This window comes from Amblyomma maculatum, chromosome 5 (genome assembly GCF_055883805.1).
Source record: "Amblyomma maculatum isolate TAMU_Amacu chromosome 5, ASM5588380v1, whole genome shotgun sequence".
Classification (NCBI taxonomy): domain Eukaryota; kingdom Metazoa; phylum Arthropoda; class Arachnida; order Ixodida; family Ixodidae; genus Amblyomma; species Amblyomma maculatum.
The window spans coordinates 87,412,502-87,439,133 of record NC_139348.1 but is presented as its reverse complement, the minus strand read 5'-3'; the positions used below and the strand labels follow the sequence as shown (position 1 = coordinate 87,439,133).

General features: G+C 44.3%; 1 protein-coding gene across 1 annotated transcript in view; it reads right to left on the bottom strand.

The window, feature by feature from the left end:
* Window positions 1-515: 515 nt before the first annotated feature.
* The window catches only part of LOC146188650 (uncharacterized), a 34,849-nt gene continuing 8,732 nt past the window's right edge, over window positions 516-26,632 (bottom strand). Inside the window, exons 3-7 of the mRNA XM_084603870.1 lie at window positions 24,980-25,029; window positions 14,339-14,520; window positions 7,112-7,228; window positions 5,040-5,209; window positions 516-618 (exon numbers count right to left, since the gene is read on the bottom strand). Of these exons, the coding sequence (XP_084459996.1) occupies window positions 538-618; window positions 5,040-5,209; window positions 7,112-7,228; window positions 14,339-14,520; window positions 24,980-25,029 (600 nt within the window). The 3' untranslated portion in view covers window positions 516-537. The remainder of the gene's footprint in view (window positions 619-5,039; window positions 5,210-7,111; window positions 7,229-14,338; window positions 14,521-24,979; window positions 25,030-26,632) is intronic.

Sequence of the window (26,632 nt, the reverse complement as noted above, 5' to 3'; positions counted from 1 at the left end):
TGGAAACGCACCAACTACAGCCAGGGTCGAACGAGGGTACCCATGCTCAATAGTCGAGCGCCTTAACCACTGATACACAGCGGTGACGTAGTAATTAAATAAGCAAGTCAACAGACCACAACATTTTTCACACCACGCAGCAAGGCTTTTTTTTTATCTGTATCGCTGCTATAACGCCACAAGTGTATTTCACTCTACACTGAATAATCAAAAGTCGAACTAACTCTATATGCGGGCCCGAGTCCGACACCAGGCTCGAACCCGATTCAGGCCTGGCGAAATAGCTCTTATCCCGCGCTCAGTTCGAGCTAGCCTGAGCCCGTTATGTGCTCTACTCGAGACGCTAGTGAGTTTTAGTGGAGTTAGTGGAAATGGTAATCAGCAGGTGCAGTACTTTTTTATATTAAACAGTTGTTTTCAGACTTAGGGCCTTCTTTGTTGCCGCACGCTGTTTACGCATGCAGAAACACCGTCTGGTACAAAACATATATTCAGGTCACATCGGGCAAATGAAATGGCTTCTCTGAGTCTTTGCTTTTATTCAGCCATTAGTGTGAAATTGACGCATAGCACCTCGGGTTTGGCGCCAGAAAATCTGATTTGGAATTCAGTTGGCCCCTGCAGAGAGGAAACAAAAAAAAATGAATAGAGATGACATTTACATAATGCGGATAATTGTTTTATATCGCACGGCACATCTGAGCGCCCAGCCTTCACTAACAGAACCGAAAGAGACAGACCGATTAAGCGCAAAGTCATTTTCTTTGAAGGTGTAACATCCTACATTAGAACGCAGAGTGCTTTTGTTCTATCGTATATACGTTCGCCCAATGCTATCTATGTATTTTTCGGCTGGAAAGAAATGTCAGCGCATTGACAGCCCTTGTCATTCATTTCCGCTTCTAACGTAGATGTGTTTGTGCAATATTGAACAACGCATATGGTAATATTGTATTACGTCCAGTGATCGACATAACCTACCGCTCCAGTCAGTCTTCGTCCTCCAACCAATACCTACGGTACAATCATAACCAATACAAGCCGGGAAAGGAAATGAGGGAGCAATGTGGTTAGCCTCCGGACCACTGTACTGTAGAATCACTTCATACACAGGTTTCTCGGATATTTCAGTACAGCTTAGGTCACAAAATGTGCATATGGGAGCGTTTAGAACTACTACGAAAATATGGTAAACCATGGCTGGCCTCGAGCGGCGACAGCGTTAAACTTGTGTCATTATTTTCTTTTTGTTTTAAGATAAAAGACTTTAATTAGGCTCATATCCGCGTCGTCCTGCATCCTGCTCCACTATAGCTGTCAATAAAATGACCTCATAAACCGAAATGCGCGTTAAAAATAGGTACATCTTCTCTCCATTGAGAATTGAATCTCCATCCCATGGATCCCAAGCCGAGCGCTATATTTTTTATTGCCTGCTTTGACTCAGACATTATAAGACAAGAAAAACGACATTGACGAACAATGTACATAGAGTTAGTATGCGTTAAATATATCAGCCTTACCTAGGCTGGCGTAAAAGGGCTAAAACCACTTAATGCGCACAAGCTGCTCATTTATCGATAGCCGTTCAGTGGCCGGGTACACATTCTTGTGGGTTTCCACGAACCTCGCAATGGACTCGCAGAATTATAGGTGTGCCGGCCGTGCATGAACGTTAGCGTGTCCAGCAGCCATGCAGGCCTTCCATTGCAGTGCAATATCTCATCAGCATGACCGTGTCGAAAAGTACACGTCATCCTTTTTATGGGTAGGAAACGACTTTCTGGGGTTCTGGTCGCAGGTCTTTCTTCAGTATTCTTTGCAGTATGTCTCAAAAAACCACTCCGCCCAAACACTCCAAGAAGACGTGCTCGATGGTTTCGGGCTTCCTGCATGAAATGCTATTAAATCCCTAGGGAACGTACAGTCCCGTTTTTTCCATTCAAATTTTAAACTCTAAGTTTTCAGCGTGCAGCCTAAAGAAAACTGACTTTGCGCCTTGATCCACATGCATCCTCTTATCCTCTTCACGCGCTTTAAAACAGTTGCTGGATTAGCACTGTATACAGGGTGTACAAGTTAACTTTAGCCAAGGGTTAGAAAACGAAAGATTTGAGGTAAGCCAGAGAAACCACCTGTGTACAGTTGCGAGCCATCTGGCGCACCACAGGCAATTTTTTTCTTTGCAATTAATTTATCAGTAATAAAGATATTTTTTTAGTTTAATAACGATTGCCGTTATGCAATAAATTTGATTTGCAAAGTTGGAGAGCATCTTTTAAAACCATCATTATTTCGTTCTTTATCGAAACTAGAAGGAATTGTGGTTTTAAAAGATGCTCTCCAAGTCTGTATATCACAGTTATTGGCTGAACGCAAAAATTAGTAACTTAGAAAAATTATATTAATTTCAAACTATTGAATTTAAAAACACAACAATGACTGTGGTGCACCAAATGAATGGAAGCTCTATACAGGTGGTTTCTCTGGCCTACCTCAAATGTTTCATTTTTTAGCCCTTGGCTAAAGTTAGCTTGGACACCATATGGTGCGGTATAGTGGCACGAGGAAAACTATGTCTCCAAGGTCCTTATCTTTTTCCACTAAGCTGTTTCTTGAGAATCATGCTCTAAGAAATGACAGGCCGCCACGACCTTTTTGAGAAAATTAATTCCCGCTTTTATATATTTGGTAGGCACAACCTATTCAAAAAATGTTTGCTTAACTTGATCTCTAGCACAGTGCGTGGAAAAGAGACCTTAATTTACACCTAGAAAGAAACAAAAACAATTCACAACCTACCTCAGGTATAAATGCTACAATCCAAGGCCTCCAATACCAACGCTTCGACTTCTTCTCTCTTTTACCGATCCCCAAACAAGTACAGCAGATTTGCGGTGTAAGGTCTACAAATTCGCTCGCGAACAGCGCAGAGCGCTTATCACATACCACAATTTACTAATAAAAAAACATAAAACACATGCTGCGCACAGTGCTTCGAGCAAACATAGACAAACCTCTTACCCTCTACGTCCTTTCACCCATTTCCGTAATTTTAACCTATTTCGCCACGCCCGGGATCATGACCCGCACATCATAACTCTTCTTGTCTACCGTGATGATGATAGTAGCGATGACAATGAAGCGGCATTTAGTGATAATGACAATGATAGCATTAGCAATAATAATGACTGTGCATTTATTTGATGAAGAAAATGAGACTAAACGTGATGCACCGTGTCCAATAGCAACTCTTAGGCTTTCGCATTTCTGCAGTGTAGATTCCACAGCGCACTCGAAATTTTTGTGTTAGTAAATGTAGTGTATACAATCATAACTAAGCAATGTAAAACTGAGGAGGGTATAGGTGTAACCGCTTTGCGAAAGATGATGGAGATGACCAAAAGAGACGCTGGGCAACGGAGGCAGAACGCAAAGTATACTTTTCTATTCTGCATACGGCGAGTGTGTTTTTTTGTTAATTCTTCCGGTCAAAATAGGGTGCTACGGTAATATTATTTGTTTTTGTTTTTTACTTACTACATCCTTTGAGCCTCCACAGGAGGGTTTTGCGGTACAGGGCCAAGTTATATGAGCACAAAAAGTACAAATGAACATAGACACTCTACTGCAGAAATTACAACAGCAAACCTTGCTATGAAAAAAGGCAGTGCAATGCAATATGATAAATCACCCTGAGAGAAAACAAATAAAAACAATTCCAAAGCAGTCAGCTCATTTTCATACAATATTTCACAAGCCTTTCAAAAATTTACCTAATGGATTGTAGGCGACAGCATAGTTTATTTGGCAACTTATTTCTATCTCAGATGGCTTGATGAAAGTATGAAAATATGAATGCGTAACTATGAAATCTGTACACATTTATGTGCTTAGTATGCTTTGTTCTCCAGTTTTGGAAGTTACATGTATTTATTTCTATCTATCTTGAATGCATTGTTTAGAAGTAGAAAAGAAACTTTACCCTGATTAATTTGGCACTATTATATATTTTTAAAAGATCAGCTTTGCATGTTATAGTAGCTTTTCATTATAGCAGATGTTTTGGCAAGTACTTTAATTCCTAAATGTAAAGGGCATGAAAAAAAATATTTTAATAACAATAAAATTCACCCTATTAAGGAGTGGAATTGTCTAAATTCAATGAGTGCGTTTTAATTATTACAAGTTTGGGTCAACCTCCTGCACTCCTGTAGCACTATGTTCAGTGTGTTGTAAAGAGCTCCGGAATTCTTCGAGCTGCGCACATTTAAAGAACTTATTTTCGTTTGGTTAAAAAAAAGGTTTTAAAGTGTCACCTTGTTCATACTTTCGAATTTACCACAGACACTAGCTACCTGTACGCGGGCTCACAAAATATTTTTATCCCATTCTTATTAAGACTTCGTAACTGATTGTAATTATTACTTCAGCGACTTGTGCTAGCGCAGCTGAGTCCTTTGCTGAAAATAATTTTCACGTATTCTAAACTAAACTTATCAATATATACTTTCTGAAAATATTAACCAATATATCCGATATAATAGTTCAAATATAGATAACAGTAATATACAGTGGACTGTAATTAAAACAAAAATGCTACAAAATTTTGGCGTCACGTACAGCACATCACACAAACTAGCAGCGAAGCGACAAAATCAGCGCAAGTTAGCGCCTGTGCGCAAATAACGAAAATTCAACTTCCGAACTAAATAATCAGTATAAACCGGACAAATAAGTAAATAAGATATCCTCATCTCTCACAAAGGACCTCGAAAAAGGACCGGGAATAGGAATCTTAGGGAACAGATCCGAAGCAGTGGTCTTTTTCGCGTCCACTGTTCATTACGCCAAACCTTCAACAACTCGCCCAATTTTCTGTTTTGCTGGTATCATCTTAAAGTGACAGCTGCATTAGCGCTTGCTTTAACACAGCCCGCAACGAAGGGCAGCGGTTAGTGAAAAGGAAAAGAACTGTCCTAGAAAGGCAAGCCACTAAAGCCGCATCAACGCACACGACACCTGAACTGCATACTCACCGAAAGCGGTAACGTTGGTGCAGGTAGTGTTATGGTGGCGTTGTAAGTCGTGTTCTCCTCAATGGGGCACGGGACAGTGTCATTGCACAAGCGTTGCAATTGAGGATAGGGCATCCAAATATCGAGCCAGTCATATCTTGCATCAAGGAAAACTTCTTCGCTACGACTACCTGAGATAGACGTAAAAATGAAGTACGCTTATTTAGACACAATCGAAAGACTTCAAACTGAGAAGAGCGCTGCGGTAAGAAACATACTTCCATGTGGCATATACGCAATCCGAAACTAAGTGGCTACATAAAAGTATGTACAAAATTTTGGCAAATAGGCTTTTGTGAATCCGCTGAGAGTTGTCATCTTCGTCCGCTTCCGAAGAAGGGAAGGAGGCTGGCATGGCAGGTGTAAGCAGCCCCTGGTGGAAACAAACGTTGGAATGCAAAAGCTAAGAGAAACCCTTTCTCATTTACTCTGGCTGACTAACCATTTTGTTCTGTGTACTCAGTCTCGAAAGCTACAATAAACGTTTTACATCCCCATGGGCTCTGTTCTTAGAGAAGCAACAAGGGCAATTATTACTACGTTTGAAAAACGATTGCTGGAACAGTATATGCGAATCTGAAATGCTCCTCTTGGTTAAACCGCTCGCTTAATGGCGCTGCAATTTCGTCCATATGTGGTATACGACTATCTGTCCTTATCAATACCACGTCGGGATGAAGTAATTGCCTGACTTTCACATAATTTATCAGAAATCAGCGCCATCGGCAGCATCGGCGTCTCATAACAAGCAGTTTCGCATAACTGCTACCGGTGGCGCCACCACCTGCCTATGGCGACATAGGCGTTTTACTGCATGCGAAAATGCCCGCGGATGACGACACCTCTCTTGGTCTTTTCTAGCTTTTAAAAAGACTATCAACGGTGAGAGTGGTATGTTTATGATAAGAATGATTGAGCCAACTCACGCAAGAAAACCAAGGTTTTTCCCCGCTGTTCCTTCGACATGATGGACGACGAGAATGTATGACTAGAGAGGCAAAGTACTTATTTCTTTGAGGAGCAAGCTTTTAACATTCTTTGTTAGATTGTTGGTGTGTAGGAAAGCAAACATTAAATTATGTATTGTTTTCTGAACGAATTTTACACAACGTCGAAGAAAAACGAAAATGTCTCCGCTAAAGTAGGCAGGAATGAAATGTCTATCTGATTGCACGTATTAATAAAATGTTCTTTATTTACAACCTATGCAGCCATAAACTGACGGTTCCTTTTCACATGCCCACTCTGTAGAAGCCTTCCAGATCGACTTCTTTTGTAGCTGTCGTGGTTCCTCGTCACTCCAAATTAGTTACCTGCATATCAATTTCTCGGTGGTGCTTCTGACGCGATGGGTGAGCGGTGGTGCACACTATTGAGATTTTCTTCGTGTGGGCGTGGTGCAGCGTTTGGCATTGAACAGGAATGCTCTTGTCCATCAGTCACACGCGCTACTAATCAGACTGCCGATATATTTCAGTACTCCGCCCAAAACGGCCTTACATGTATCTCTGAATGCAATGTCATCAGTATAATAGCTATAGGGTATGCTAGTGAATCCATGATGAGGGTTATTTTGCCTAGTAACAGTGCACTATCATTTCCTACTATACGATAACACCCGCACTGGCATACCTCTGTTTTTTTCACCATAGAATTTGTTTGATTGTAACCCATTTTACTTTAGAATTGTTGTTCTGCTTAGTCATGCCTGTTAAAAATGCCGCTCTGCATGATGTAAAAATGTCGCTCCAGGTACAAAACATAATCAGGTTGTGCGTAGTATTTCGAGCAATGTTGGCCTCTGAAAGAAGGGAATCAAATAAAGCATGACATGGCCTGTAACAGACAATAAAGCTTTTAGAATTTCTTGAAATATGTCTTCAGCCAGTCACGTTCATGGCTCACTTTCTCCATCAGTCATTTGCTTGTTTGCATCCGGGGCATACAAAGTTACAGAGGAGAAAGTATGCTGTTGGGTTACCTTCAAAGTAAAGAATGGCGTTTTTTATATATATTGCGATGTTAATACCTACCTGCAGTGAAAGTAATGTTGATCATGGTGGGTGCGTCGGAGTTGAGCACGCATGAATCAGAAGAGCAGTTCTCCATTTTGATCGAGATGTCCTTGGCAGTGCAGTTCGCAGCCTTACCTGTAGAGTACCAAGCATGGGATGTATTGAAGCGCTTGTGGTGACAACAGAGCTTGTCACATGAAAAGGAAGCAAATGTTGGGTATTATCTAGGTGAAGATCAGAGGGGCTGCCGCCCTATGTAGTCCTTATGAAATCCGCGAATAGGATGAACAGGTTCTCGGAGCAGAACAGTGCATACCGAGCTGACAGATCGAGCGTGCTTGGCGACTGAGCAATGGGCATTGGTTTTGAAACAGTCGTCGAGGATAACAACTGCATGCCTTATTCGAACATCTTGCCGAAAAAGTAAAAAAAAAAACACATAGGGCCTATTTGGTTCGAATAACTTTAGGATGCGGGTATCGAACAAAATGATATTGGAATCACAATTATTTCTTTTCTCCAATAATTGCCTAACTCTTCGTTTCAGATTCGTCTTTAACGTCTTGTTCATGGCTTACGGCGTTTTAACGTCCCAGAGCAGCTCAGGTTATGACGGACGCCGTAGTTGATGGCTCCGGACAGTTTCCACCAAGTGCACTGACATACACAGTCACAGTACTCAGGTGCCTCGCACTCAGCCTCTATGCGGCCGCCACGCCAGGATCGAACCCAAATATCCCATCTGAGAGTTGAGCGCACTAGCAACAGAACCACCGCTGTGGGATCCCAAGGTCTTTACTTCAGCCTGTGGAATCGCCTTACCGTACACGTGTGGTGAGCGCAAGATACTCCTTCATCGTTCCTAACTGTGCCGTACTGTATTTGTACGCCACACGACTGTAATATGGCATAATAACGGCATAGAACATAAGCAGTCATATGGTGCGTGAAGAGAAACGTCAGGTAAGATAGGCCATCAACCCGGCGCGCGCATACGCAATTCGTAGCAAGATAAAAAAAAAATGAATGTTTGTGACCATGAGCGAACAGCACTTATAACACCTTTGGAAGTTGTTGGCAGTCAGTTTTATTATTTAAACTAATTAGGTACCGTAATGTCTCGGTGAGGATTTATAATTGTAAAAATACTCTCCATGCATTTTTTTTATGAAGGCATCAAATTTAGGTATTTTCCACCTATGTATCTCCGTAAATAGAGAAATGCCTTGCTGATTTATTTATTTATTTATTTTGTAATAGGGCGTTTATTGACGCTCAGATGGAGAGCTGTGAGGACAGGACCTTGCAACGGCGAGCCCAGCGTACTTCTTCTTTGTCTTCGTCGCACAACGCACAGGTGCATGTCGATGGCGATGACTATCACAGTACATTTTCCCCCCGGGTAAAAAAAAGCCATCCTGGCGACTTATGGCGCGGAAAGCACAGCGGGGTCATAGAATGGCTTCAATCGGTTCACGTGAACTGTTTCACGACCACGGCGACGCAAGTCCGCAGAGCGCGTGACGGGCTCAACTACGTAGTTGACTGCAGATGTTTGCTGGAGGACCCTATATGGTCCGTGGTAGCGAGCAAGAAACTTCTTTGAAAGGCCAGGGGTTGTGGAGGGCACCCAGAGCCACACCAGTGTGTCCGGGAGATATGACGAAGCTTCGCCGGTATCACGGAGGTATTTTTGTTGCCACTGATTTTCTGTTGTGAGAGAGCGGGCGAGCTGACGGCATTCTTCTGCGTACGTGACGGCATCGGATAGCGGGGAAGATTCGGAAACGTCAGGGCGGTAGGGAAAAAGTGTGTCCATAGTACATGGTGGCTCGCGCCCGTAAAGGAGAAAGAATGGAGAGAATCCAGTAGTGGCCTGTGTCGCGGTGTTATATGCGTAAGTAACAAACGGTAGAACTTGGTCCCAATTGGAATGGTCGGTGTTCACGTACATAGCCAGCATGTCACCGAGAGTGCGGTTAAAACGTTCTGTCAGTCCATTCGTCTGAGGGTGGTACGAGGTAGCGGTGCGGTGTATGATGCGGCATTCTTGCAGGACAGCCTCAAGAGCGTCTGATAAGAAAACGCGTCCGCGGTCACTGAGCAGTTCGCGAGGGGCACCATGGCGAAGTACCAGGTTTTTCAGAATAAAGGCAGCCACGTCGCGTGCGGAAGCAGAGGGCAATGATGATGTCTCAGTGTAGCGGGTTAGATGATCCACTGCCACGATAATCCAGCGGTTGCCAGCTGAAGTTGTAGGAAGGGGACCGTATAGATCTATGCCGACACGATCAAACGGACGGGCAGGACAGGGCAACGGCTGCAACGAAGCAGAGGACTTGAGAGGAGTTTTTCGGCGTTGGCAAGACTGGCAGGAGCGGACAAAATGGCGGACAAAGCGGTACATTCCACGCCAGAAGAAGCGTAGACGCAAGCGCGTGTAGGTTTTCAACACTCCGCCGTGGGCGCACTGGGGATCAGTATGGAAAGCAGCACAAATTTCGGCGCGGAGATGACGGGGGATGACTAAAAGCCACTTCCTTCCGTCGTGAAGATAATTGCGGCGATAGAGCAGCCCGTCACGAATTGAAAAATGGTGAGCTTGGCGGGCAAGCACCCGAGACAGACGACCTGGAGAGTGACTTGAAAGAAAGTCCAGAAGTGTAGATATCCACGGGTCGCGCCGCTGTTCCGTGGCCATGTCAATAGTGGCAAGCGAAGACAAATCGTAGGCGCAGATCTCATCAGGCAACGAAGAGGGAGGCAGCGGTGAGCGCGAAAGAACGTCCGCGTCAGTATGCTTGAGGCCTGAGCGATATATGACACGAATGTCATACTCTTGGAGGCGAAGAGCCCAGCGAGCAAGGCGGCCGGACGGGTCCTTGAGGGACGCCAGCCAGCACAGAGCGTGATGATCAGTGACCACATAAAATGGTCGGCCATAGACATACGGACGGAATTTGCCAATGGCCCAAATAATGGCCAAACATTCTCTTTCCGTAACAGAATAATTGGACTCTGCCTTGGTCAAGGTGCGGCTTGCGTACGCCACCACATAGTCTCGGATACCAGGTTTGCGTTGGGTGAGAACGGCGCCTATGCCAATACCGCTAGCGTCAGTGTGAATCTCAGTTGGCGCATTCGGGTCGAAGTGGCGGAGGATGGGAGGCGAAACTAAAAGACGGCGTAAAGTGTTGAAGGCGTCATCACCAGCAGGTGTCCATGCTCAGAGGTCTGAGCTGCCGGAGAGGAGCTGGATGAGAGGAGCAATGATAGAGGCGAAATTTAAGATGAAGCGGCGAAAGTAGGAGCATAGGCCAATGAAACTTCGTAGCTGCTTCAGTGATTTTGGGCGTGGGAATTCGGCAGCTGCACGAAGTTTGGTGGGATCGGAAAGAATGCCATCCTTAGAAACGACATGACCTAGAATTGTTAGTCGGCGAGCAGCAAAGCGGCACTTCTTCAGATTCAGTTGGAGGCCGGCGGTAGCGAGACAAGTGAGAACGTCCTTCAGTCGGAGCAGGTGGGATTGAAAATCGGTAGAAAAGACTACGATATCATCGAGATAGCAAAGACAGGTTCGCCACTTGAATCCACGAAGCACAGTGTCCATGAGGCGTTCAAATGTGGCCGGGGCCTTGCAAAGCCCAAAGGGCATGACGTTGAATTCATATAATCCATCTGGTGTGATGAAGGCAGTTTTAGAGCGGTCAGCGTCAGCCATTGGCACCTGCCAGTAGCCAGATCGTAAATCCAACGAGGAGAAAAACTCGGCGCCCTGCAAGCAGTCTAGTGCGTCATCGATGCGTGGCAGAGGATAGACGTCCTTGCGCGTGATCTTGTTGAGCCGGCGGTAGTCGACACAAAACCGGAAGGAGCCATCTTTCTTAGGTACCAACACAACTGGAGACGCCCAGGGACTGTGGGATGGCCGAATGACACCCCGACGGAGCATGTCGTCCACATGATCAGCAATTACTTGGCGCTCCGAAGCCGACACGCGATAGGGGCGCTGGCGCAAAGGTGCAGTTTTACCGGTGTCGATGGTGTGCTCTACGACAGACGTGCGGCCCAAGTCAGTTTGAGGAAAGTCGAATGAAGAAGCGAAGTTCTGCAAGAGGGCGACAAGTTGATCACGTTGCGCAAGTGGGAGATCAGCATCAATAGCATGTTGGAAAACGTCGGAGGGCGTCGAAGCGGTCGCAACATCGCAAGAGCACAGACTAACGTCGAAGGAGGGGGTTGAGTCAGCAAGAGTGGTGATATGACTGGGATCAAGCTCTTCAAGACGTCCAATGCATTCGCCACGGAGCAGGACTGCTGGGCAAGAAAATGGGTTCGAGGCGTAAAGTGCACTCTTGCCGTCTTGAATTTCGAGAACTGCGAACGGAAAAAGGAGGCAGGGATGACGGTAGGTGGCTTCGGAAGGTGTAAAAATCGCAGTCAAAGGAGTTGCCCACTCACAAGACAGTGGTACGAGGGCAGCAGAGAACGGAGGAATGTCGGTGTCATGGGCGACGAGAAGTTTTGCAGTGCGGGGAGGGGTATCACAGAAGGGAGCATCACAGAGGGGGGCGAAGGCAATTTGTGCACGAGCACAGTCCATAACGGCTTGATGAGTCGATAGAAAATCGTATCCGAGGATGATATCATGCGAGCAGTTCGGCAGAACAATAAACTCGATGGGGTACAAGACGTCTTGAATGAGCACACGGGCTGTGCAAGATGCGGAGGGGTGAATGTGCTGTGATGAGGCGGTGCGGAGCGAAAAGTCGGAAATCGGAGTGGTCACTTTGCGAATTCGACGGCAGAGCGCTTCACTGATGACGGAGACGGCTGCACCGGTATCGACGAGAGCGAGAACTGTGGCGCCTTCTACAGAAACTTTGATAACATTAGCGGGACGGCATGGAGGACTTGAGGAATTCGAAACAAGCGCAGTTCTCGCCCCCGGAACTGCGACTGTTAGTTTCCCTCAACGGTGCTGGTAGAACGTCGCAGCATTGGAGAAAGCGATCGGCGCCGAGGAGAATGTGATCGACGAGTGGTATAGGTTTGGCGATCTTGTGGCACAAATTGAGAACCGGGCGGAATCATTTGCGAGCGTGAGTCGGTATCGTACGGGTAAAATTGAATGTCAGGCTGTGAAGGTTGGAGGCGCTGGCGACAAAGGCGCGCAACATGGCCCGGCCGACCGCAGGCATAGCAAATCGGAAGGTTATCCGTAGTACGCCAAGGTTTCATAGGATGTGGGCGGAACCTTGAGGGTGGGGCTTGAAACGAAGGCTCAGCATGCGGCGGTGAACGGTAGGCAGGGACCTGCACATAGGAGCCAGACGTGGGCGAAGGTGGTGGCCTAACCGTTACTTGGGCATACGTGAGAGGTGCCGTCACAGGCGGCACCACGGGGTTGGACGGCAAGGCATCAGCGACGTGTTCTTGCACGACACGGCGTATAGCAGGGGCCAAAGATGGAGCCAGTTCAGGAACGAGGCGGCCCGAGTCTTGAAAATGGGGAAGGAGTGAGATTTGACGTGCGACCTCTTCACGAATAAAATCTTTGATCTTTTGATTCAGCGGGCTCCCTTCAGAAGTTGGCGAACCACCCAGGGCTAATGCGGATACGCCTTCGTCGCACACACTGGAGCGGCGCCTAGAAGCGCGCCGCTTGCGGAGCTCGTCGTAGCTCTGGCAAAGCTTCACGAGTTCACTAACGCTGGTGGGATCTTTCGCTACCAGCATCTGGAAGGCGTCCTCAGAAATGCCCTCGAGGATGTAGCGGATTTTGTTTGCTTCCGGCATGGCCGGGTCGACTCGTTTGCAGAGATCAACGACGTCTTCTATGTAGCTGGTAAAGGTCTCATCAACGCGCTGAACACGATCGTGTAAACGTTGTTCGGCACGAAGCTTACGCACTGCCGGGCGGCCGAACACTTCCGCGAAATTCTTTTTAAATATCGACCAAAATGACAGGTCAGCCTCATGGTTGCGAAACCAGAGGTTCGCCACGTCCGTCAGATAGAATATGACGTTACTGAGCTTGTATGAGTCATCCCACTTGTTGTAGGTGCTTACTCTTTCATAGGATGACAGCCAGTCGTCGACATCTTGATCGGCCGTGCCGCTGAACAGGCAAGGGTCACGCTGGCGCACGACGCCAGCACACATGATCGTGGGTGGAACGGTCGGCAGCGTCGAAGTGTCCTGCATGGCGGTCGTAGAGGGTAGTGTACGGCTTCGCAGTTCCAGTTTGGGTGGGATCGTTTCCGGCACCTCCGCCAATTGTAATAGGGCGTTTATTGACGCTCAGATGGAGAGCTGTGAGGACAGGACCTTGCAACGGCGAGCCCAGCGTACTTCTTCTTTGTCTTCGTCGCACAACGCACAGGTGCATGTCGATGGCGATGACTATCACAGTACAATTTATTTATTTATTTATAGGAAAAATGCCTTACTCCCTCGTTGAGATATTTTTAAAGAAAGCGAGGGGGGGAGGGCACTTATTACGGGATGCGTTTAGGCTCGCGCACCCCTCTGCCAGACAACAGACGACAGTGTACTTACAACAGTTTGTGCCATGCTCTCTCACCAGCATCATCATCTCCTATACACTTGTACGCGCCTGCGAATTCCAGGACAGACGCCGTCTGTTGCAAGCATGACACGGCACTTTGCCTTCACCGCGGAACTCGTGTCGTGCATATCTGGCACCGATAGCTATCGACAACATTTCAAGTTCCCGCCGAAAAAAAAAAAGAATAGATATTGTAACACACAGTGATATCGTTGCCAGTTATGCCCGCATCATGCGTGCGCCATCGTGCTCCGTGACGAAGCTGCGGACATTGACGTCACATCACTGTAACTCTTTTGACGAGCAGATATGCATTGAAGGAAGTTAGGGCGTTGGAATAATTTCTTCTTTAGAATGCGTAACGATATTTTTTAGTTTTTTTTTTGCCACAATCTCGTGCAACCACAGACAATTAACGACGTGGCCTATGAAGTAAATCTTTAAAAATGAATATTTTTTTTAGCCACGCCACTGCATAAGCACATGTGTTTAAAGTATGTCTAACACCCTCCTATCCGTTAAAAAATGCGTGAATATGGTAAATCCTATCATTTTTATGAAAATCTGGTACAGATGATAAACTAGAGCACTATGCATTATATGATCTAACAAGCATTTAAGAAAGTTTTTATAGGTCGATTTTTTTTGAAGGAGTGAAGTGCAAAAATAACCTGGATACGTTTTGCAGCACTCCTTGTATTGGACATCTCCAGCATCACCAACGGCCAATCCAGAGATAAGCACGGCTGCTGCAAAGTAGAGCACCATGGGCGACGACACTCTGGTAACCCTGTCTGCTGACAGCATGATGACCTGTGGTGTAGGCGTATAGCGTCTGGATCTGTGCCAGCCCCTGAAAGAGAAGCAGTGGCGAAAATTCGCTTGACTCTGGTGAAACGGGTGCCTATCGCTAGCGCACAGGAATACGCTCATAATGGACGTTTCATCGTCTTACTGTCATACAATTAGGTCTGAAGCTTCTCCGGAGTAAACAGCGTATTATTTTTAAATATAACTGTCACATAACGCCCGCTATGCGTTCACCTGACGCCCAAATTTGCTGTAAACTTTGTACAAATATTTATACTTGAGTATAATGCATGAAGGAAGAGGTGCAAGTAAGAGTTTGTAAACTTATAAGAGACATATTCGCGTTTTGTTTTTCATAAAGCTGATTTACCTATACCACAAAGTTCAGTTACCGATGGTATGTTCAACAATGAAACAAGAGGTCTCTAATCAGCATGCTTTACTTCAGTAATAATATGAGTGGTCCTTTAATCTGCTTTGTGCAACCAGTTTTCCCTAATGATCTGCCCAATCAAAATGTCGTTAGGAAATGTTCCGGTTTGATTAAGTGGCACGTTGTAAGTTAAATTTCTACATTAGGAGAAAAAAAAAAGGAAGCAACTTTGCATATCTCTGCGAATTCGGCAAGTTTTTCAAGCAAGATTAAGTACTCAAGTCCCACAGAGCGTTGTATTAAAATGCTACAATCACGCACTCCCTTATGAAGCGCTCTCAGAGGTTATTGAATCAAGCCAAAAGGTCCATGGAAATCTAAATCGTCGCTTTGATTTCGCAGGGTGCAGTGCCCTGCGGTGTCGCACTCAACTGTTTAAATACTGCACGAATGTCCGGGATATACGCCTGATTTTCAATAGCCGTATGAAACGGTTGGTGTGATTATATCAAGCGTTCTATATCTGATTTGGCAAAGATTAGGATGAATGAGCCAATGTAATTATCATATCTCAAAATCTAGCCTAGTTCACAAGGTTTTTCAAATATACTGTTACGGGCTGTCCGCTAATGCCGTCAACAGATGACGGTAGTGGCTGGTGTCAAGAACAAAGGAGAGGGGGGGGGGGAGGCATGATTCGAGTAAAAAATATATAGTGGTCAAATTCGCATTTAAAAATAAGAAAAGAAGCATTAACTGCTGTTTGCATTAGTGTAATGACTTCAGGCGACTATTTAAGCCGGTTCATTGGTGTCCAGTGCTAATTATTTTATTGTATGTACAGTGAAATACGAGTCACGTCAATGCATAAATGGCGTCTCTATAGCCCTCTTTTGAAAATTCGCGATGTGATTAACGTATTAGTTAAGCAGCACGAGGTCAAAATGTCTACCTTTGAGACATGCTTTAAGGAATTGAGTTTATGCGCGATGAATGATTTTCTTAACATTACGATCTGTTGGTCGTGCTCTAAATATGTTTTAATAACATGATCTCCGTTACAGCAAAAATCAGTCTTCTCAGGTATGAGCAATATGGCTTTGTAATTTGTAAAATGAAATTGTTCTGAAAAGTGCAAAAAACACCGAAGTCAGTCTCGTCTTTTCAAGAGTGTTTAAAATGTTTCTCATCATCAATGCGGCCATTTTGGTTGACTTTTTGACAAAAAAAAAATTGCAAATCTGACATCGCTTTCTGTTCGTCGCTATCATCATCATCATAATCAGCAAGATTTTACTCTCTTCAGGGCGAAGGCCTCTCATATACTCCTTCAATTGATACGGTCTTGTCCTAGCTGCATCCTTGAAGAGGAAAAGCTGTAGGGCTAGTTGATTTTCTAACGCTTTTTGCAGCGCGTAGCCGGACAAAGCACGGAGGAACAAGTAGGACACAAAAGCGCTTTCTTTTTCTTTTTTTGGTGAATATATGCATAGTCAAAAAATGAGTGCTACATGAGGAAATAGACAGTGCTGCAAATGTTCGAGCAAACTCGAAAACCAAATATTAACACGGCGCAACATAACCAAGAATGAATTAAGCAATGTTGTTGACATGGGCTTGTAGACTAAAAGAGAATGATGAAAAAAACCGGGATTAAGGAGGTCTGAATGAGAAAAGCTAGAATCTAAAAGAGCGAAAAACAATAGGCAGACAAAAAGACTGAAAGCCATATGTTCGCGATGTCCTCAGATTTTTGTAGGGATGGCCGCACTGCAGCTTGCGATTTTATACCGAATCTAACAAATAAGCATTTATCTTAAAGGTTGTTCAATCAAAGCCCAACAGTTAGCACGGGTAAAACAAAGCAAACAAACAGGAATGGGGATGAAGCTAATTAGAGAAATAAAAGCTGTTGATAAGCGAATTCCATCCAATATTTCTGACCGTTATACTGTGAAAGCGTTCAGGCACTTTGACAACTTTTTTATAATTTTTAACAAATGTCATAAAAGAAATAGTGGTGGTGTCAAAGAAATGCTGAGCATTGTTTCTGAGCTGGGAATCACTTACAGATGGTGCATTCAGTTTTTAAATATTCAATTGGATTTGGCTGATGTTACTCTGTGTGTGGACGTACAATCCAAGAACCAAAAAACGTCGGTTGGGTTTTGACAGCGCGCACTCTAAGGCTGTTAAGTTAGGGGTCGTGTCTTCGTGTCTTAACAAAATTGTAACAAAATCCTGCACGCATCGCATGGTCGCTACCATGCAAGAGCAGTTCAGGCGTCTATAAGAGGCAGGATTCCCGTAGACTATATTAGCAATGTGCTAAAAACCTCAAATAACCAATACATAGAGCAGTCCAGGTAATACCATGTATTCAAGGAACACAAGAGCTCTATATAAGACAATCAAAGATATCAAAGGAAGCTTCTGTGCTAAGATGGGCGTGATAAAGGACAAACGAGGCAAGGACCTCACTAAAGCCGCAGAGATAAAGAAGAGGTGGCAGGAATACACAGAAGAACTGTACAAGAAGGACCCGAATGTGCAAACCCAACATAAGACGGTTGTGATCACTGATCTCGAGCCGGGCATCCTGAAGAGGGAAGTTGAATGGGCCTTAGCCAGCCTTGCTAAGAACAAAGCTAGCGGAATTGATAGCATTCCAGCTGAGTTGCTTCAAAACCTCAACCATGACGCTGTTAACATTCTGCATACATTATGTCAGAAGATTTGGACAACCCTGCAGTGGCCACAGGATTGGAGGAGGTCAGTTTACATCCCCATTCCAAAGAAAGGCAGTGCCAAAGATTGTTCCAACTACCACACGATCGCGCTTATTTCGCATGCTAGCAAGGTGATGTTGAAAATCCTCCAAGGTAGGCTGCAGCAGTATGTGGATCGGGAGCTTCCGGACGTGCAAGCTGGGTTTCGCAAGGGCAGAGGAACTAGAGACCAAGTTGCCAACCTTCGCTGGATCATGGAAAATGCAAGAGAGTTCCAGAAACCCATCTACTTCTCCTTTATTGATTATGCGAAAGCGTTTGACTGCGTTGATCACAGCAGATTGTGGCAAGCTCTCCAAGAGATGGGAGTTCCAATTCACCTCATCTGTCTCCTCAGGAACCTGTATGAAGGGCAAGAGGCCACAGTCAGAACTGGGCATGGTCTTACTGATTGGTTTCCAATTGAGAAAGGAGTGAGGCAAGGCTGCATACTGTCGCCCTGCCTATTTAACCTATATGCAGAGTGCATCATGAGGAAGGCTGGTCTGGACGAGTCTTCAGCTAGAGTGAAGATTGCTGGAAAACGTATCAACAACCTTAGATATGTGGATGATACCACTTTAATGGCAGAAAGTGAAGCGGAACTCAAGAGACTTCTGATGCGCGTACAAGAAGAGAGTGAGAAGTTTGGGCTTAAACTGAACATTAAAAAGACAAAGGTCATGGCGTCTTGCCCTATCAAGTCCTGGAGCATCAAGGGACAAGAAGTGGAAGCTGTGACAGATTTTCTCTTCTTGGGCTCCAAGATTACCTCGGAAGGAGACTGCAGCCATGAAATTAGGAGACGCCTGCTTCTGGGAAAGAGAGCAATGGTTAGCCTTGACTGCCTAGTAAAGAGCAGAGACATTAGTCTGCCAACCAAGATCCGTATAACTCGTGCTATGGTCTTTCCAGTTGTGATGTATGGATGCGAGAGTTGGACTGTGAAAAAGGCTGACCGCCGAAGAATTGATGTGTTTGAATTGTGGTGCTGGCGAAGACATTTGAGAGTTCCTTAGACTGCCAGAAGATCAAATCAGTCGATATTGTTGACCATAAACCCTGACTGCTCAGTGGAGGGTCAAATTCTAAAGTTAAAACTCAGCTACTTTGGTCATCTGATGAGAAGAAAGGAGTCGCTGGAGAAAGATTTGATGTTGGGAAAGGTTGACGGTCGCCGGAGAAGGGGTAGGCAGCGAACGCGATGGTTAGATGGCATCCTCGAGGCACTGCAGATGAAGTTATGTGATGTTAGGAAGATAGCGAGAGACCGGAAAGCATGGCGTGAAATGGTCCATAGAGTCACGAAGAGTCGGACACGACTGAACGACTGAACTGAACTGATATGTTCTCACATAAATTGAAAAAGCTGGCAGTGCGTTATAACGTAAAGATTGTTTTCTCTGCCTCATGGGAACTATCCAATGCCTGCACGAACAAAGAGAAAAAAGCGAGATGACTGCATGACGAAACATAAAATGAAGTTCACAGAATACAAGGCGAACGTCGAGTAACGCTAGATAATTATCATTGGTTGGCGGGCTTGATTACATTAGGCAGCTTGGAAGATGCTTCAATGAGAGGGCGAGAGACCATAGATTATGCGCACGTAAAAAATCCGCTGAAAACCTTGAAGAGCATTACAAAGCATGTAAAACAGACCAAAGAAATGGATGCTGTCCATTCATAGATAAAAAAGATTTGTCTTTTACATCTTTCATTGTCATGTTTCTATATATAGTATATATTTTAGTACTTCTTTTTTTAATAAATATCTATTTACACCTCCTGTAGTTTGCCTTTTATCTCTTAGAACAGTTGTGATGCTTTCTTCACGAAGATTTCTCCTCGAATTTCGTCTTGTTGCTCTTCCTTCCATGGTTGCCTTAGGGTGGAGCATTGTACATTCCTGTGTTAATTAATTTTGGTCCTTCCTTTTTCCTTATAGACGGTATAGCTTGCATATTATGTTTTTTTAACTTAAGAGCTTAGCACATTCCTCACATCTTGTTCCTTTTCACTTCATCCTAATTCTTGTTTGTCTGCTTCATTTTACCCGAGTAAACTGTTAGGATTTGATGTTTTTGGACAACCTTTAATATAAAACGCTTTTAAAGTGACTCGTTTGGAAAGCCTTGCCTCTATCTTGTTTGTACCCCTCCCCCTCTCTCCTCCGTACCGTGCATCTCTTATTTCCTTTTTCACCTGGTATTTTCTTCATTGTGCTGTTTGCGCATACTCACTGACTAAAAGTGGTAATCGGCTCCTGTATATTCGACGTGGCTTTTTTTCCAAACTAAAGTTGCATGTTAGAGTCTCTCCCGTTTACACCTGGTTCGCCCGTGTCTATCGACCATGAAGACAATAGAGGGTAAATTGAACCCCGCCAAAGCATGGATGGATGGAATATAGGAGCGTCCCCTTCGAAACGGGGTGGTAGCAGTAGCTATCATGCTCATTTTTCTCCCTATATCTTATTTATTGATTTAGATTGGTTAACTAAACCATCATTCTATTTATTAAGTTTTTGTTTCTGAATTACTGACATTATGTCACTTCTCTGCTTTTCAACCACCAATCTTCCAGTCGTTTTTTGCTAGTTTCCACTGCCGGTTTATTCACCCGGCCACTGGTATCTCTAAACCCTAGAGCTTCAGGAACAGTGACTACGCCTGCATCGACTTCCGGATGGATACCATTACATTCGAGTATAATATGGTCAATTGTTTCACTGGGGTTACCACACACAGCACATGCGTCATCCTCATTGTTAAATTTCTTTTTGTAGCTGCGTGTTCTAAGGCACCCTGCTCTAGCTTCAAAAAGTAGGGCACTGCCTCTTGAGTTATCAAAGAAAGCTTTCTTCCTGATCTGCATTTTCCACTTTCGGTACAATTTTACACTCTGTTTCTTTTGCATCGAATTTATCCAATTTTTACCTTCTGTGTTTTTCACCTTTCATAGTGCTGTAGCGCCATCTACAGGCCCCGCAGCGAAACGACGCCTATGTACTGTCACGGCCTCGTGGCATACATAGGCCACATGCCACGGTTATACAGCGCGCATGGTTCTTTCCGTTCTTGACTACTGGGTGCTAGTAAAATCCTCGAAAGTTAATGCAACCTCAAGGCAAGACTGTTTTGCTCATCAAGCAATGGCAGGGGCAAGAATAGCAGTCCAGAAGTGCCGCGGGAGGTTTGGGTAAGGGCGAGCTGCTTCTTAATGCAACAGTACTTCACACGTGACTTTCCCAAATTGGAATGCAAGCCCAACAACGTGCAGTGTAGTAGCAAAGCGTTTGCAGTATGTAATATATTATACTTTTGAGTAGTAACTGCAAAAACTAGTCGCAGCCTGTACCTCACAAACGCAAAGCATGAAGTGCGAATAAAAACATCGTATTTGCCCTCTTTCACTGATTTCTCTGTTTTTATTTCAACAGAGAAAACGAAGCAGGTAGCATTAAACCAGCTGAGCTGGAGCTACTAGAAAGTGTCATCTTTTGAACAACAGCCGGCGGCGTGACATTTCGAGTCTGTCATGGTAAGCAAAACCAGCCAGTCACAAAGTTTAACCTCCCGGTTCGAGGTTGTTTGTCATAACAGAGTCGGAATGCAGCGGCGGCAACCGCTGATCAAAACCGACACTTCTTTGCAGCTCCAACTCAGCTGATCTAATACTAATTCCTTATTCTTCTCTGCTGAAGGAAAAATGGAGACACAATCATTAAATTAGTGCAAAGGTGACGTTTTTATTCGCACTTGCGGCATTGATTTGATCTATGAGGTGCAGGCTGTTACAGATTTTTGCAGACATTAGCGAAGGTATAATATTTTACGCACGGCAAGGGGTTTGCTGGTACATGGCATATTATTGGGCATGCATAGCAAATTGGAAAATCAGAGCAGCAGTAGTTTTGCCTAGAAAGGTACCATGCCCTTATCTGAGTCATCTGCTCCACGTCTTGACACTCGCATGCCTTTGTCGTCGTGAGATGTGCAGAACAGTCTTACCCTGAGGCTGAAATGAACTTTAGACAATTTTACGAGCAGCCAGTCGCGGAAACTTCAAAGGAATGTAAAAGCACCAACGCGACGTATATTTGCGGCCGCCGTGGATGCGATAGAGGCGCGACAGTGTAATAAAAATGGCGGCGCCCAATTGAACCTCCTCGCTCTGGTCCATATTTATGCTATGCAATCGAGAAAGTGATAAGGAGTGTATTTTGAAACTTCCCATAAAAGGCAAAGGCAGGTAGGCAGTGCAGCTACCCTTCTCAATCCTAAAAGCGATAATACTATAAATGCACCTGTTTATTTTGTACTTCAACTAGTCCCTTAGCTTTCATCAAGCGTCGTCTTTAAGATATTATCATCTCCCCACGACTTTCCGCAAAGAACCACACCAATAAAATTCAGTTCTCATATTAAGCAACCAGTGATAATAAAACCTCTGTGGTCTTTAAGCGTGGAAACATAGAACAAAGCTTCTGAAACCGAGGACTAAAAACGATTACATGAGCACCTTATTACCTTAGGACTTTATTACAACCGATGGTCGCTGGGTGGAACAGAGCGGATTCCGAGAGAAGGTAAATGTAGCATGGGGCGGCGGGAAGACAGGTGAGCGTATAAGATTAGCAAGTTTGCGGGAAGGTGGAGGCAGCTTGCGCTGGACATTTAATTGGAGATATGTGCGAAAGTTGTTTGCCTTGCCGCGGGTATCATAAGGCTGCTGATAAGGATGATGATATGGTTTAGGAAATACAACTTATCCCAGTCTCCATTCTTCAGGTCTCGCCAAACCTTCCTTATTCTACGATAAGCATGCTCTTCCTCAAGGTAGCAACCCTCTGGTTGCATCGTCTTCTCTTCCTTTTCCTCCTCCTCCTTCTCCTCCTCCTCCTCCTACTACTAATACTAATAATAATACTTGTTTATATTTACTACCACACCGGACTTCAATGCAAAAGTGAAGAATTAGACTGCCATGAAAGCCCATAATAGTCATCAGGTATAGAAGAAAAACTGTCAGAAATATTTTCTCTTATATCATGTTTAGAAAATATCGCAAGCCGATTCCCGCCTTGCAGAACCGATTAAGAAAAGATTGTTCGCGTCTTTGGCATATTAACCACATTGCACTGGGTATATTGTCATGTTTGCATACTAACGAATGATCGGAAAATTGTACTTCATCGACCCGAATAAATTCGCTCCCTTGCTTAGTGAATTGATCGCGTCAATGAAGGTCCCATTCATTTTTGTTAAATAAAATATCTAGCTTGTACGCTTAGAAAATTGTCTTGTTGAACTCGGTGGGATTCCAATTCAGCAGCACGCCAAATATTGCCGCCTTACGCCCCCTTGACAATCTCTGGTGCTATGCCGACAGACAGCGGAAGACGGGAAGGAAACATCGCAAGCATGGTGTTCCAACATGCAAGGCGCTGCCATACGTCGAGGCTCCAGTTCCCTAGCGGAGGAACCTTCTCGACCCGCCACAGATTTGAAGTGGGCCACCAGTACCACGGCCGCTCGATGGAACCGCACTGGGCTTACATCGAGCGGCCGTGCCAGTACGCTGTCTGTTTTGATCTCTAGGCCTGCCGACAACTGCTGCCTTATGATTGGATTCTTTCGGCCCTTGGTCCGATCGTGTTACGTACAATACCCTGTAAATAGTGTATAAAAACACCTATTGTTCATCCCGGCAATGCCTGATTCGGAGACATTGCTACCCCCAAGAGAGCTAGCAGCATTCGGTCACAAAGCGAGCGACGAACGCTGCGCGACCATCTCCATGGCAAAACAGACACTAATAAGTTAAATATTACACTGTTCAGATTCTCATTTAATTAGCAACGGGAAACTTTCAATATGGTCATTGCTTCCTGTCAACCTTTCAGTGCAGGCGTGCTGGATTACTCACCTGCAGCTGGATTTGTGCAGTTGTACTTGCTCTGCACTTTTATAACACTGCAAGTGCTACGCTATTCGAACGCCCACGCAGCTGAATCAAGGCCAATTAGCAGAATAATTGGCTCACCAGCAAGCCACATAAATATATGAGCCTCATCAATCATACGGAGGCCGATAATTGCTTGGAGGCAAATAATACTCAAATTCTCAAGATCTTAAGTGCACGATTATGAATCTACAACGGGACTTCGCGAAGAATACCAGCATTTTCATGCATCCTTCTCGTATTCGCCCTTCTAGTCCTCCTGCTGCCATAATGCGTCGTTTATTGTGAAGTGGTTAAAGCTTGCTCTCAACACGGTCCGCTCTTTCCTGCCAGTTGCCGCACATTATATATTGGGTTTGTGATCAATTTAAAATTTATTAGATTTATATCAATATTGCTGATTGCATTTCTTATAAACATATGCTGCGTCTTCCGACTGATTGACATACAACGTGTTTTCTTTCTTTCTTTACTTCTGTGTTTTTCAGTCTTTCTTCCTTTCCTTCCTTCTTTTTCTGTCTTAACTCTTTCTTTCCTTCTGCTTTCTTCATTTTTTCTTTTTTCTTTTTTATCTTTCCTTCATGCTTTGTTTCTTTCTTACTCCATTTTTTTCGTTTTTTTTTCTTTTTCTTTCCTTTCCTTTTTTCTTTATTCCTTTGTGTTTCTTTTTTTCTCTCATTTATCTTTTCTTCCCTCTTTCTTTCTTTCTTTCCTTCTTCCTTTCTCTCTTTCTTTCTTTTTTCCTTCTTATTTCTTTCTTCTTTTCTTCCTTCTTTCCTTCCTTCTTTTTTTCATTCTTTGCTGGTTCCTTTCTTTTTTCCCCGCTTGCTTTCTTTGTCTCTGTTTTCCTTAGTTTTTTATTTTTTTTGTTTTCGTTTCTTGATTGCTTACTTATTCCTTTTTTTTCAATCTTTATTGCTTTTTTTCTTTCTTTCCTTCTTTCTTTCTCGAGCTCGAACCATTCCGTATTTCTGCGAAGAAAAGAAAAAGAAAAAAATCTGAGATCACTGCGGCCCCCGCATCGGGGGAATGTAAGCATTCTTTGTGGAAGAAATTTCGGGCTTGTGACTTGATACTATGAGGCAAAACCCCATGGAAGTTGGGACCCTGTAACTCTCCTAGGCAACTTAGACATCTGATTGACCTAATTGGATCTAATATTAACCTTATTACTCTGCATGAACCAAATTTTCCCTAACAAGATGCTTTCATCCTCTTGTAGTGTAACCATTTTTTTCCTTGTAACTCATTTCATTCGATCGTATTCCTGCCAAAAAACTTCGCGTGACATGGCCTTGCGATTATACTCACTTATTGCTTACGCAATAAAACCAGAAGATATGTCAATATTCTTCACCTCTTTGCACGTTAAGAAGCTAGTGAATTAAACTTACCGAGCCTCACTCTGCATCCTTCCGCAGTGCCGCAGACACTCGAGGCTCTTCTGGAAATGATCACAGTAGGAGGCGTGTTCTTGAGGAAGGCCCATGTTAGGCTTTATGGGGTATGTAATGTTTCATATGGGATAATATAGTGCAATATGGGATTTTTTCTGTATGCATGTGGACGTTTTCGGCGGCTACATTACTTGTTCGAGCTAGGGTTAGGAAGATGACTCTCTACCTCTCAACATCAGCAGCAGTTTAATGTGATAGTATTTAGCTACTACCATAGGTCGGCAAACTCACTCATGAGTCGGCGCACTCGGGCACGCTCAGGCTCACACTCAGATCATGATCTGAGTCGTGAGTGAGTCACACACAAATTATGATCTGAGTTTGAGTGAGTCCAAATTCACATTCAGACCATGATCTGAGTCGTGAGTGAATCTAGATAACACCCAGATCGTGATCTGAGTTGTGAGTGAATCTAGATAATACCCAGATCGTGATGTGAGTCGTGAGTGAGTCCGGACTCGCATTCAGATTATGATCTGAGTCGTGCTGAGTCCGATCTAGAAAGTTCCTATGAAATCAAATGAATTCTTGCTCAGAGGTTGAAGAATCATGATCTGAAGTGATCGAGTGAGTAATGGGTACAAGTCGCTAATTACATCCTAGCGGACTGGAATTGCCCGTGTAATTCTAATAATGAGTAAGCTTCTTGGTGAGCTGATGATGTAGATCAATTTTGTTGTTTTTTATCACGCAATTATTTTGACTATGGCGGTTATTGCAGGTTAATCGAACATTTGTTCTCGTTGGCGTGTTGTATTGCGGTGGCTATATAGTTCTTTCTTTGCTGTTTATTTATTTCGAAATATCTCGCAAATGATTTCATGGGTTAGCTGCTCATTGTTGCACAGCGATGCGAACGAGCCAGGCTTGCCGTGCATAGCTAATAATATCAGGCTAATGAAGTTCGAAGAGACCATTGTGTAAACACATTTTTTACGTTCTTTCTTATTGCGAAAAAAGTCGTAGGCTCACCACCGCAGACCAATAATCTTGTACAATACTTCCTTTTGTGTGCCATTGCTCTAATTAGGCAGGCTGTTTAAGGAGGTCACAAATGCGTGGCTGCGCACGCGGATAATTTAAACACAATCCCGTATAGCTGAACTTTTGCTTCGGTCGATTTGGTCCAAACCCTGTCCAACATAATTCGACTACGTCGACCACGATGGTGACCTCCAGGGCCGCCTTACATTTTGTCCACCCACCGCCGAAATTGGACCTCGACTGATTTGGGTAAAAATCTGTCCAATTTAATATGACTACGGCGAACAAGATGGTGATCTCTAAATTTGACCGGGCCCACCCTCACATATGGTCCACTAACCGCAGTATATTGACCTAGGCCGATTTCGGACCAAAATGAACGTACAACATAATTTGATTGCGGCTAACACGTTGGTGACCTCCAAAATTTGGTTCGAGTCACACACGGTTTACCAACCCTCGAAATTTGATTTTGGCCAATTAGCATCAAAAGCGATCAGTTCCTAATTGTACTGACCATCCTCAACACTATGGTTACCTATAAAGTTGGGCATGACCATTACCAGAATTTGGCCCTTTCACCTTAACAATTTGTATACAACCTTT